The sequence below is a fragment of the Sceloporus occidentalis genome, unplaced genomic scaffold, assembly GCF_023333645.1.
Source record: "Sceloporus occidentalis isolate IW3139 unplaced genomic scaffold, rSceOcc1.0.p SCAF_7, whole genome shotgun sequence".
Classification (NCBI taxonomy): Eukaryota; Metazoa; Chordata; class Lepidosauria; order Squamata; family Phrynosomatidae; genus Sceloporus; species Sceloporus occidentalis.
The window spans coordinates 66,814,226-66,829,016 of NW_028316987.1; the positions used below are offsets into that span (position 1 = coordinate 66,814,226).

At 38.6% G+C, this 14,791-nt stretch overlaps 1 protein-coding gene across 4 annotated transcripts in view; it reads left to right on the forward strand.

Moving 5' to 3' along the window:
* Positions 1-14,791, forward strand: part of SLC25A13 (solute carrier family 25 member 13) — a 144,147-nt gene that overhangs the window by 26,285 nt on the left and 103,071 nt on the right. For 2 of the 4 annotated variants that reach the window (XM_089533193.1, XM_089533194.1), the window contains one exon: positions 8,317-8,370. In XM_089533193.1, the coding sequence (XP_089389319.1) occupies positions 8,317-8,370 (54 nt within the window). Of the gene's footprint in view, positions 1-8,316; positions 8,371-11,383; positions 11,419-13,649; positions 13,756-14,791 lie in introns of those variants that run through there. The other 2 variants (XM_089533195.1, XM_089533196.1) reach the window with 2 other exon arrangements.

The following is a 14,791-nucleotide window of genomic DNA, read 5'->3' on the forward strand; positions in this document are numbered from 1 at the left end:
TGCGGACTGAGGTGTCAGCTGGCCTTGGGACACCGCAGTCCTGTGCTAAAAGGGGAGCAACCAGGGCTGGAGCAGCCAGAGGTCACTTCCACGCTGGTGGTCCTCTTGACCCCCTAGTCTTTGTGTAGCTCAACCAGTTCTTTGATCTGGTGTTTTGTAAAGAAGATTTGAAAGCAGCTATCTTAAGGTAAATCAGTGTTTTGTATGTCTGTTACCAAACATTAAACATGCATAAATCTAAAATCTGTAATATAATCTAAAAATGCCCTTGGACACAATGAACACAAGTAGGACAGAGCTTTTTCTAAGATCTCAAAAATGCTTTATATCTTTTTGGTACCTTTGCAAGATAAAACTACTATCAGTAACATGAGGCAGAAATAGTGCTACCCCATAATATGAGAAAACTTTTTGAGGACTGGCATGTATTTTTGGAAGGAAGCCTAGTGAGATTGCCGGTCGCTTACTGCTTGTTGGTATGCTTCCCAGCGAGAATGGCAGTGTGGGCGGTGGACTATACCTAATGTGTTTCATCAGTTCAGAATTTGAAGGTTAAATTTCTATTTTTTTCAAGTACAAGAAATAACAGATGTAGAAAGATGATGGATGCCCATGTTTTTGTACTGCAGTCATAGTGGAGGGTGTGTGGGAGGAGAAAGACATGACTTTAAGAGATCGATGGATTGGAAGGCATCTCATTCTGATTAAAACCTGCCAGGCAGATTATAAGGAGATTTCCTTGTACTTGTATATTATCTAAATGTATTTTAGTTAGCGTTTTTTTTGGGGGGGGGTGGTGTTAATTTTTAAAGATTTGGATAATCTGCAGGCATGGGCAACTGCAGCAGTTCAAGGAGTAATTTTCTGTCCATGAAGCACATCAGGGGCCACATAGATTGCCAGAACTAAACTTTTAAATGTCTGGAAGTCCACTTCTAGTTTTATAAACCAGTTTTGTAAATAAACGATTTATTTTATGTTAAAACTGCAGGGAGCCTGAACTACCTGGAGACTTATAGGAGAGGGCATTTATCCAAGGCAAGAAAAAGGATGATCGGGGGATCTCAAGGGGCTCCGGATTCACCCTTTGGGAACTGCATGTAGCCCCAGGACCACAATTTGCCTGTCCCTGATTTGATGATGCATGAGAATATTTCTAATCACTTCTATACAGTATATTCCACCTTGTTTAGTTTGCTGGATGAACCAGCAGAATGTATTGCACAAGCTTGAAATTGTCATGGTCCTTGAGACATTCTCGGAGCTGTACTCGGAGTGTATTTTCCTAGTTCTGTAAAGTAGCACATTGTTGATGTTGATAAATACTCATACGTTTCCCCATCCTCTCCATCTGTTTGTTGCCTTTGGTATTGTCAGAGTTGAAACTGTAAGCTCCATGGGATCGGGGACCTATCTTGCTTGAGACGTTATACAGAGCGTCAAATACACTGATGTGTGAAGAATACTGAAATACAACTGGAAACTTCAGAGGCAACACAAATTACAGGCTTGTACAACTTATGGCCCATGAGCTATATATTTTGCCCTGCCAGGAGCTTGACAATTCCTTCTTTTTTAAAAAATAAAATAATCTCAACCAGCAGCCAAAATAGGTGGCATCTTGAGCTCCTGGTGGGCTGTGTTTGGCTGAGTTACTATTGTTTGCAGGTTCACTGTGATTCCTTGATGTTGTCTAGAGACTTCTGGCAGATCTTTGGATTGCTGTTGTTGTTCCCTCTGACTTCCAGCACTGTTTTTCAATTCTCTCTCCTGCTGCAATACTGCTGGGTGAGGATCTATAGCCAGACTAATTATTTGTAAAATGTGTACAACTTATAAACATGTTCTTCTCCAGGTACTATGATTTAGGGGGAGGAAAGGTACCTGCACAGATTCTTTGGGCAACTGTGTAGATATGACTAACATCTTTCCCTGGTTGGAAATATATAGATGGGTAGCATTTTATCACAGCACAGTAGCTATGACATTGTTAATGTCGATAGTGAAAAATGTTCTAGTAGGTTTCTAATTATTTCAGTGATGGAAACTTCAGACCCGGCTTTGACTGGATATTTGAAATCAATATGTCTCACACACATCTCCCCATTCCTCATCGTCAATCTCTGGGCTTCTTTGCTGCCAGTTATGAAGTCTCTTTTGTCCTAAATCTTTATCTTCAGGCCAACCCTGGGGTCCAAACAGTGTGTATGTGTATGTATGGGCTTCACATCTGAATGGCACCACTGCTGTTTCCCTCAAAGCCAAAGATGTGAAGTCATAAAAATTCTGTGAAAATTTTCCCAAACAGAAAAATTTCCACTTCTATATTTTTTGTGAAAAAAATTCAACATACTGTAATATAATGTGTGTGTGTGTGTGTGTGTGTTTATGCATATATATCTTTATGCATATGCGTATCCATAGTTGTTTGGGCTATTAAAGGTGGAATTAGTCATGTTAGCTGGGCCAAATATAGGATATGAACTTGTTTAAATAATTCTTCTAAGGAGACAAGCTTTGATAAATTATAGTACTCAGTTGCCCATTGTGGTGGTGGTGTGTCAAGTCATTTCCAGTATAGGGTGATCTTATGATGACCTTATGATTTTCTTGGCAAGGTTTGTTCAGAAGGGGGTTCCTCTCAGGCTGAGAGAGTGTGACTCACCCAGTGTCACCTAGTAGATTTCCATGGTTGAGCAGGGGTTGAACTCTGGCTTCCTAGAGTCCTAGTCCAGTACTCAAACTGCTATTCCACATTGGCTCAGTTGCCCATAGGGGAAGTGGAAAATAACACATGACAGCCTCATCTGTGTACAGTGCATTGGGTTCTGGATGTGTCTGGCGCAGACTAACATCCAGCTAGAATTTTCAATTAGCGCTACTGAATCAGATTTTTCTCAACTTGAAAAGTAGTATAGAAAATGGATAAGTGAAGCTGAAGATACTACAGTTATAACTCAGCAAAACTGCTGATATAAGTTACATTGGGTATAGCTCTCATTAGATATGTTTCCTTAAAAGAACGTGTTCTTTCAAGGAAGGTCATTTTTGTAAAACATTTCTCTATATTATTAAAAATATTCCATAAAGCACTTTCAACATAAAGTTTTGAATGCAGTGTTTAAACCAAATGTGCTAAATCAACTGAGTTTCTAAATACACTGCAGAAATAATCCAGTTTGAGACCGCTTTAACTACCCTAGCTCAGTGCTAGGGAATCCTGGGAATTGTAATTTATTGTGGCATTAAAGCTCTCTGACAGAGAAGGCAAAATGTCTCATAAAACTACAGTTCCCAGAATTCCCTAGCACTGAGCCAGAGCAGTTAAAGCAGTCTCAAACTGGATTACTTCTGCAATGTGTTTTGGACCTAACATGGTTTATAGCGCTGGTAAAATTAAATGGAAAATATTCTAGTTTGACTTTTCCCAGAAAACACAAATAATAGCTAAGAGTAGCTTTACAGGTACCCTAATTCTGTAACCTATCTTTTTTCCACACCCTCTCCAACCACATTTCTTTATCAGTGTTCTGTCATATTTTCATAGACGATCCTATTTCTATCTACAGATTTTTTTCTGGACGTGGAAACAGGATCTGACACACTTTTACATTTCTATGGTTCTCAGGTGTAAGGTTACTCTTATTATGCATTCTGCTTCAGATCCCTTTTATGCCTTTTATAGACACAAACCTAGCTAGCCTATCTGCTATCATGAACGAGAATCTGGGAGTATATTGTGCTTTTGGAATATCCTCTATAGGAGCTTCCAGTTGTCATCCAGTTGGATTTAAGTTTCTAGTTTTGACTCGTGATGTCCAAAATATTGTTACCTAATTTCCTAACATTGCCTCTAATGCTAGCAGCCAGTTTTAACAATATTTATAAATGAACGGCATTCAGAAAACAAGTGCTTATTAACCACACTTTTATCCGACTTGCCTTCCCTTCCTCTGTTTCCTTTGACCAGTCACCCCTGAAAGTTTCATGCATACAGGGATATACTGGAGAACTAAATGAATAATCAAATGGAGGTGGGGGTCCTTTGCGACTTTTTGCTTAAAACTGGACTATTTCTCCCACTACCCAAAAATCCTTGTTTATTGTCAAAGGCCTAGTTTATATCATAACTCCTAATCTATCACTTTAAGAGCAAGTCTAGTAACTGCTGCAGTTCTTGTGATAAACTTAGAACGAATTGAAAGTCCTTACTGATACTGTTTTCTTATTGCAATGTGGCTATTTATCGGCTGCTTATACTTTTCCTTTTTTTAATCCCTTTTGGTTATTTAGAAAGTTTTCTTTTAGTTCATCAGTTCCTGAGCATTTCACTGTATTTAATAACCTATAGTTGGATTATAATAGTATACTTAGGAAAATGTCCATGTGGTCATTAAGAAAGGTATGTGATCCTTTTTTCCAGGTTTGATGCAACTATCTGGACCTCACATTTAGCACTGTTAGCTCTACCCTCTTTGGCTGCATCTGTACTGCAGAAATAATCTATCTTGACACCAGTTTAATTGCCATGGCTTAGTGTTATGGAATTCTGGGAATTGTAGTTTGTTATGGCACCAGAGCTCTCTGAGAGAGAAGGCTAAATGTCTTGACAAAACTGCAATTCCCAGAATTCCATAGCATTAAGCCATGACAGTTAAAGCGGTCTTAATATGTCTGTATACAATATTGCTGTTAATGCTGAGATAGGGTCAGTTGACCTTGGACTAGGATATATGAGTCTCTCTCTTGTTTGTGTCAGTTTCATTGCATGTATTCATAAATTGATTTTAAGTTGTTTCCAGAATAACATGATTTTTAATACACACACATACACACACACACACACACACACATATATATACACACACACGAAAATAATATTAATTAGAATTTAAATTAGTATTTTTGAACAAATTTTCCCACAAAATATGCATTCCAAGTGATGTACTCAAGGTAGCAAAACTTTGTTATAGCATGTGTAAAATGCGTTCCCAACTGGCTGATAGCAACTGATGATAGTTGGTGAAGTTTGATCTGATTTTGCCCTTTTGCCCTTCTAACTTTTGTTCCAATAATTGTAATGTTTTGATCATACTATTATCTCAGTATTTATATTTTTTATTATATTTTATACTGGTCAATGACCGAATAAACTATTGATTGATTGATTGATTGTATTTCAAACAATTTAGCTTTCAAAATGCATTGTTCTAAACACATTTTAACCTAAAGTATACATTAAAAAGTACTTTAAAAATCAGAGTGTAAAATCTTGTGTATCATTGCTTTGCAGTCTACATGTTAATCTTGGAGATTCACATTAGGTTGGTTGGCTTTGATCCAACAAAATCTTTGAGAATTACAGTTGTATGTGATCATTATGAACTCAACTACTAATGGTCTTGGGAGTCTACACAGGGAACTGTCGTAGGTCCTGTCTTTATTGATGTAGCCCATAGGTTTTGGACCTTATCTTTAGTATGTGCCTTTTGACAGAACAAGGTACTTGTATTACTGATGCATCATAGGTTTTTGTGATCATACTGCACAGTTGCTAGTGGCGTCACTAGAGTTGGCCTCACTCAGTGCATTAACGCATGGTGTCACCCTCCCTCCATTGACTTACTCCCATATCACACCATGTAGAACACTTAGTATTTTTTTTACTGATATTACTTGTAAATTGTAATTCACATATATCACTGACTATAATGTCAATAGTTGTGACATAAACAACTAGCAAAATGTAAATTGTACCTTTAAATTACAATATCATAAGCACAACCTAAATATACAGTTGTCCCTCCATATTCGCTAGGGTTAGGGGAACAAGATCCTTGTGAATATGGAAAAACCGCATATAACAAAAACACTGTTTTTACCTGAGAGGACACCTCTCTAGGAATCTCTAGGTCCTCCAGTGCAACTCTGTGGTCAATGTCCAACATACACTGACCATAGAATGGCACTGGAGTAGCTACAAATGGTCTTTTAGTGCAACTTTTAAAGTTGACCACAGAGTTGCACTGGAGGACCTAGACAGTCCTAGGGAGAACATATTAATGAAACCCGTGAATAATCAAATCCGCAAATATCAAAGCCGTAAATATGGAGGGATGATTGTATTTACATTTGCATAGTTTCATGTGATTAAAGTGAAATTTGTGAAAAAGTAGAAAATTTGGTAAGATGTGATTTTTAAAGATTTAAAGAGTAATTAAAAAAAAAACACCTTAAGTCCTTTCCTTTCTCCACCCTCTGAGCCTCACCCCACTCACACTTTCTTTTCTGCTTACCTCGTTTGTAAGCTGAATGTGCTGCCAGAATCATGATTTAGTTTAAAAACATGGGGTGCATGTTCCTCATACACCTTTTACCAAAACTGAAGTATGGCTCCATCAGCCTGGAGAAATGCATGTGTTAGCTGTAGCCCCTGGCAGGTTTGGGTCAGGCTGGTGTAGCCTCTGACTCACTGGGCATTGCCCACTGCTGCCATATTCTTCTATAGTGTCTGCCAGCTTCTAAAGTATATTTGATACTTTGGAGAGAAGTTGAAATACCTTTGGTGATGAAATGTTAATGTTTAGCAGAATACAGGATTCCCAATAAATTATATGGTTGATTGATTAGATAATAGACTGTGGGGGGACCTTTTTTTGTATGGAGTGGGGGGATATCTTGTGGTTGTTGCTGAATTCATTGAAGTCCAGTCTGCCACAGAGAGCATAAAGCCTTGTGAATGAGCTCTTGAACAAATAACTGTCTTAGCACAAGATTATGACACTTAGGACAGCATGCACGCTTGGATAACACACATTTTCAGGCTATCTACCCCACAATTGTTCATGCCATTTTGGTGAGTTTTAGAGGGGGAAACTGCAAAACATGATTAACCCCCAAATAGCTAGCATCCAGTAAATAGATCAACAGTATGTACTTCTGTCTGAACACATTAATGTCTCTTGCTGTGCAGTATATACTTCTAATGAGAGGAAAGGGTTCAAATGAGAGAACATGGTTGGTTTTCAAGGGGTTTCTTACATGAGACATTTCAGTTTCTTTTTTTGAATTTACCAGTGTCTTAACCTGCAGTGTAGATATCTGCACAAATGTTCACATTTTTGTGCTGTTGGAAATGTCATGTCATTTCATTACCAGCAGAGAAGCCATACTTTGAAAAGGCCATCTATGATGCATTTTAAAAATCCAATTTTTAAAGAATCTTTCTTTTTGTCAAAAATTGTTATGTTCCTGTCCTACCTTATTTTGACATGTGCTTGGTCCATTTATCGTTTTTAATTTCCAGCCTTAGTACCAAAATAAAGCTAAATAGCTAGAAACTTCTCAAGTTCTCCCCTAGCTGGGGAATCACCTAAGCCAGAAACTTAGCTGTGAGTTTCATTCCTGGGCTTACTCAAGAAATTGGATGGTTTTGCAATAATCATGGAGTCTGCCTGTGTTGGCTAGGGAGTGTTGGGAGTTGGAATAAAAAAATGTTTCTACAGTCTGGGCTGCATTCATAGTTCTTCTGTGTTTAAAAAATTATGGGACAGAAAAGGAAAAGAGCTGTTAAATGTAGCACCTATTTGTTTTCCAAGCTTTGGAACAACTTGATAGTTTTGAACTGGTGATACAGAAGATGGCTGTGCTACAAGTATAACTGCTATGACACACTGGCATGACAAGAATAATAGTTGATGGGAGTCCAGTGGGACATTAGGTGCATCCATCTACCACCACCAGTGAAGGCAATCTCCTCCTTACTTTCTACCATGAAAATTGTGTCTACAAATGTTTCAAAGTCTATTATCATTTTTGCCTAGAACAACAATCGGGAGTGCAAACAATCCTTTTCAATGATTGCCTTTAGCTATGGAGCTTGCTTTGCAGATTGCTAATCAAAACAACAGGGATTTCCAGGCATAAGGCAAGACTTCTTGTTGTAATTTGTTTTAATTGTCAGGGTGAAGCTTCAGTCTATATTGAAGTTGCCCATTCCATGTCTTTGGAACGGAAATTTATTATGGTTGGTAATACCATGTGGGCCAAACCTTCCTTCTAGCTTATGTGTACTTATTTAGGATTTGCCAGCTTATTCACAGCAACATTTCCAGAAAAAAGATCAAATAATTGAGTGTAACTCTTAAGCGAGTATTTATTTCTCACATAAACCACTACCTAATTTACTTGAGGGGAGCATTTTATTTTTTTGTCGCTCATTCTTTTGTTTGAATTACTCTCACGCTCTCTTTTTAATGACATTTTGACATCTTTTGTGTAGACTATGCATATTAATATAATTGTATTTACTTGTAGGTGGCTCTAACCAAGAGAGCTGATCCAACTGAGTTGAAAACAATATTTTTGAAGGTATGTTAAAAGTAAATATTTTATCTTTTAAAGCCTGAATTTTTCATTTCTTTAGTTCTTATTGCATTATTCATCTCTTGATAGTCTTCTAACCATTAATCATTCACTGTATTATTACCATGTTAGATTTAAATACCACTATCAGAAATTGAACAATGCTTTCCAAGAAGTCAAATACGTTCTTGAATGGTTATTGTATAGAATCGGAAATATAGCTATCTTGACATTAAAATGTATTCCCCCCCAAAATAGAACAGAAATTTCAACATTTCCTACACAAGGGGAAAGAAATAACCCCTTTAGATGATCAAGGGTTTAAAATGAAATCTGTAACTGAGATTTTTCTTCATTAGTGTTTCCCCATCTCTCTTCAATTTCTGGACTGCTTTTAGCTCAGTCTGTTTTTACAAGCAAGTAATGGGGAATGGAAGTTTAATAAATTCTGTAAACAGTATATTGGAGGCCTGTGTACATATAGCCCAATGTAAACACTGATCACTGTGTGTTGATCAAGAGCAGGTTGCATTTTTCCATGCTTGCTGTGAGTTATGCTCTGATTTGTCCTCACATGAAGCAGTGATTGGCATTGAATTTTGCAGCTGTTAGCCATGGGTAGAGATGACCTTAAACTCTGGTGCATAAACCTTAATTTCAAATTTGAGTTTACAAGAGCTTTTAAGCATTATTTCCATGCCACATACAAATCCATTGTGAAGAGAAGTAGGAGGAGCTCAAGAGCAAAAATGTATGGGTACAATCCTATATCTTGCTGCTGATTGCTAGAATTATTGTGTGTTGGAGCTAGATGTCTGTGCTGACTGCATATTCAGTAAGATGAGGTTGGGAGCTGTGGGTTTATATATGTGGTTGGGCTGCATCTGCTATAGGCCCTGTCCACCTAGGCAATTATGAGGGATTGTGAGAGTTGTAGTCCACCAATAAGTGGAGGGGCACATTTTGCCTACAGCTCAAGTAAACCATTTACTTTTATCTAGATAAATAGGTAGGCGTAGCAGGTTGATGATGAGAACTTCATATTACATTTACAGTTGATTTTTGCGGGGGATCCATTCCGGATCCCCCCCCAAAAACGGAAGCTTGTGCTTATTCAAGTCCCATAGGTTTCATAGAATCGTAGAGTTGGAAGAGACCACAAGGGCCATCCAGTCCAACCCCCTGCCATGCAGGAAATCACAATCAAAGCATCCCTGACAGATGGCCATCCAGCCTCTGTTTGAAGACTTCTAAGGAGGGAGACTCCACTACACTTCGAGGGAGTTTGTTCCACTGTCGAACAGCCAGCACGCCCCCATGAGCACGACAAGGGTGCGCATGCTGGGTGCATATGCCATTGTAAATAGCGGAGGTCGCCCCCTGTGTATATTCAAGGGTGCGGATCTTAGATCTGCGCATTAGGAGAGGCAACTGTATATTGTTTCTGCTTCTGCTTCTTCTGAAGAATTTGGTGTGACAAAAAACAAAGGCATGGAAATGGGTGGAAATTAGCACCCTCTTTCAAGATAATTATTTGGAAGGATATTACAAGGTTTAGTTGAAAGCCATATCTTAGGGTGCATCTACACTGTAGAAATAATGCAGTTTAACATCACTTCAAGTACTGTAGCTCCACCCTGTGGAATCCTGGGATTTGTTGTTTTACAAAGTCTTTAGTCTTCTCTGCCAAAGAGTACTGATGACTCACAACATTACAAATTCCAGGATTCTGTAGGATGGAGCCATGACCATTAAAGGGATGTCACATTGCCTTAATTTTGCAGTGTAGGTACACCCCATGTCTCTTACTCTACTTGTACATGGAAAGTACAATCCCTCGCTAACATCCAAATACAGACCAGTTGAGCAGTATGGGTTCTGAATCTCTGAATATGCAGCCATCAAAGAATCTGGATGTTGTTGTTAACTGCCCTCAAGTTGACTCCAACTTACGGTGACCCTATAGATGAGATAGCTCCAAACCCTCTCTCCTCTACTGCTCTGCTTAAGTCCTGTACATTCAAGTCCGTGACCTTCCTGAGGGAGTCATGCCATCTGCCATGTGGTCTTCCACTTTTTTTTTACTACCTTCTACCTTTCCTAGCATTATTTTTTTCTTCTAATGAGTCATGCCTTCTCATGATGTAACTAAAGCACGACAGCCTCAATTTGAGCATCTTGGCTTTCAGGGAAAGATGTTGAATTCTTGAATTGGGGTCTAGGCAGTGAGGGAGTGAATGTTGGAGCCGAGTCCAAAGAAAATGAAGACTGTGCTGGTTAGTAACTAGCCAACTCCCGACTAGGTGTATAATACAGTATTCTGTATGGGATTGAACTCTCGTTGAAGTGTCAAGTATGCAGCTGGGGGTTACTGTTAGTAGTGATGGCCAAGAATGTTTTTATCCAGGTTTTTTGACAAGGTTGATTTGACCAAAGTAGTCTGTCCTTCAATATTTCGGATCTAAATTACTGTGTAACACTTTGTAGGCCTATCTTTGAAAAGTGTTTTTGAATTCCAGCTAGTGGTAGCTATATTTTTTGTCTGTTTAATGTCTAACAGACTATGTGAGATTTTGTCTTCAGTCAAGTTCACTACCTTCTTGTTTGTTTCTAGTCTCAATTCATGAAGGTAGGTTGAGGCCGAAGAATCTGAAAGCTGCATTCTTATGCCATAAGGAGCCAGAATTCATCATCTGAGGCAATATTACATGTCTCACCTAAAAAAAGAAGTGAGGGCAGTGGTAACTATGTACAGGGACCAAAATGTGCATGGGAAGACAGAGCAAAAAGTTCATCCCAAGAACTCTACTCTGTCTCCCCTCCTGCAGGACTCATCTACTACATGTGGGGACAGCCATTGAGAAGCAGGAGGAGAGCAGATGTGGAAGTGTTTGGTAATGACCATATTGATGGACTCACAATGGCAAAGGCATCCTTTGGAATTTCCTGGGCTTCCTCTGGTGGTTCTGAAGGATGACATTATTGAATGTTCATCATTAGGGAATAGCACAATGCTTTTCTGCTCCTCCACCTGCAGCAACTAAATGACAACAGGTATGAGTGTGGATGAATGTGGGAAGTGGTGAAATACTCTCTCACACAGTGACCAAAAAATCCCCCAGGTTGCTAGCCAGGGAATTCTGTGTCATAGTGTCACGGTTAAGGGACTCCCATTCAGGGGAGTTAGGTTGGTTTCCACATCATCCTAACAAAACAACATTATTCCATTGAACTTTTAGTGATTAATGCCCCTACTTATTTTGGAAGTTTCCTTGTTTTATTGTAAAGTACTTGTTTTGTTTATATATTCATGAAGCTTATATATTATATTATATTATATTATATTATATATTAGTCTTATTACTTTTTTGGTTTTATTATAAATCTTTTCCAAAATGTATGCAGTCAAGGTTTTTTAAAGAAATAATTCAAATAAATTAATAGCTTGATTGGGAAGCATGTAAAAGGCAGTGCTTTCTTATGCTTCATTAAGACAATAAACAGGTGTAGGAATTGATGTGGAGAAAGATAATATTGCAGATGCCTTTAAGCATTGGGTTGGCTAGTGGCAGCCAGATGAGTCAGTGTTGCATGCGGTACTAAATCATAGCAGTTTTGATAAGGTGGTTGGAAGCTTCTGTTTCCATTTTTATTTCTATTTATCTGTCTTCCAAGCTCAGCCAACCTGTGGTAAGTTTTACCTATTGTGAGTAGAAAGACTGCTTCAAACAATCATTTATGAAGGTGGCTGATTAAACATGGCTAACATGTGGTTAATTTAATGTAAACATGGAAGCTTCTTGTGGCTACACCAGAGAAGAAGAGAGGCACAAGGAGCATGTGATCCTAGTGGGATGCTAGGCTTGCTCTTGTAGCACTAAACCATAGTTCAGCATTGTGTTTGAACTCAACCATCACTGAGTCATGTTGAGTATTCCTTATCCTAAATGCTTGGGACCAAAACTGTTTTGGATTTCAGATTTTTTTTGATTTTGGAATATTTGTTTTTACATAAGTAGTTATCCTGGAAATGAGATCCAGGTCTAAACACAAAACTTAGTTATGTTTCATATACACACTATCCACATTATACTGAAGGGTTTTTTTTTGGCAGTATTTAAAATAATTCTGTGCATGAAAGAGTTTGTATAGGTAGAAGCATTTAGTGCCATCATGTCAGCACTCAAAAACGTTAGGATTCTGGGGCATTTCATATATTGGATTTTCTGATTAGGGATCCTCAAGTCACATATTTTATACTACCTTTTAAATATGCTATTCATATAACACATTTGCATTCTTTGATCTCTTTTTCACGCCCCCCCCCCCCCCATCCCCAGCCATACCTATGGTTCCAGTTATCACAAAACCAGCATGAGTCTGGAGGGAAATATGTCTTACAGAGAGCAGAATTTTTGTTGCAGCAGGCTGCTCAGAACATGATTCTGCTTGGAAATAAAATGTGCATTCCCCATGTGCCACATTTTCCAGAGAACTGGGATTGTTCTTTGCAGTGGCAGAACTGACAGTGGCAGTATTGGCTCTGATGGTAATAGTGAGAGAATCCAGTCTCAAATCTTAGGCCTACAATGGCAAACCTATGGCACACGTGCCAGAAGTGACACATGACGCCATTTTGCCTGGCACCCGGTGGGGAGGAGGAAGAACAGGAGTGCATGTGCACGTTGCTCCACTTCTCAGACTTTTCCCGGACTTCTTGGAGACAGCTGGGGGCCAGGAAAGCGCGAGGGGAGAAGGAGCCACATGTGCACACCTGTGGCTCTCCCTCCCGGACCTTTCCTGGCCTTCAACTGTCTCTTCGGAGACCTCTGGAGGCCAGAAAAGGTGCGGGGAGAGAAGTCCTACCCCTGGAGAGCAGAACTCCCACACCCGGTACCAGGTAATACCCAATGCCAGAAAAAATCTTAGTTGGGGCAGGTGGCCCCCAAAAGGTTTGTCATCACTGTCCTAGGCAGTTTCCCACCCTGATTTAGTTTGTTACGTAAATGAGAGATCCTAGCTCATCACCCCAGTTAAGGAAATGACAAACCAAGATTCCCGATTTCAATGTCATTCTAGATAAGCTATCCCTAGTTTGCATAGTTGGTTATACAAATGGGATGAATTAAGCAGGGCAATTTGGCTGCATGCAGTGGCATTCAGGATTCTTCAATATCTTGACTCATTGCTTTGTGTAAGTTAGGTCTCTTATGTAGAAATATACAATAACAATAACCTTGGTTTTAGAAAAAACCCTCCTCCCTTGTTTATTTGAGATACTTCAGAACTGTAACACAGTTTAGTTGAAATTGGAAATTTACAACAGACTCCTACATATATATGTCTCTTTAGAAGTATGGCCCACTGAGCTCTAGATCTTAATACAACAAGGTAAGTGGAAATTGGATTATAGTCCACAACAAGGAACGCCAAAATACAGCAAAATTACAATAGCATTTTATTGCATCATTTCCTCTTTAGCTTAAACACATAGTAATAAATTTGATATTCCTTGGCTGCATATTATTTGCTTTTGAGATACTTTACGCAATACCTTTTTAAATGTATGTATGCTCCACTGATGTATTTGCAAAGGCTTGAATGGGTTTCAACTAGTTAATGCCTGAGTATTTAAAATATATGATTATCCAGTGTGAATTTTGAAGGAACTTACCAAAAAGCTATTAGGCATTATTGTGTAATATCAAATTCTCTGTGGGTATAATTACCAAAGTGAGGGAAAAATACATGACTGCATAGAATCACCTTTTTGAAAGTCTTTATTCCCAAACTAACAGAATTGATTTTCCCCCCTTTTGTCATGATAATTTCCTAGAGTAACTCTACTTCTTACAACTCTCCTACCATAACCTAAGAGATTAGGCTTACAGGCAAAATGAGCAGGCTGACATTTTCAAGGTCATTTTCTATATGTAGTGTGGGGGGTACGTGATTGGATTTCAAATACACAAGAATAAATCACAGTGGGGAGAAACAGAGGGACAGCGAAACCTTATGCTGCTTTCTGTTATTGAATGTCTTAGCAGGGGGGCTAGCCTAGAGGGAAAAAAATGAAATGTAGAAGCCGCCAAATGGCTGACTTATTTGATTTGTTTCTCAATAACTGTTGTGTTAAAAAGTTTTCAAGTCTGAGACTTAGAAAAGATTCTCCCACAAACGATTACAATGCATCTGATTGATCTGTGAGGTGGTTCTAAAAATGTGCAGATGATTTTTTCCCTCTCATTCTGTATCATCTACTCATCTGGCTGGTGATTTATATGTTGCTTCTGTGTTTTAAATTGGTTTTAATTTTGTTTGTGTATGTTTGAGCTTGTTTTGTTTCTGTTTTTCACAAATGTGGTTTTTTCCCCAGTAACTTTTTAAGATGCATTTAAGGCTACTAGCCAGGTTGTAAATAAGAAAA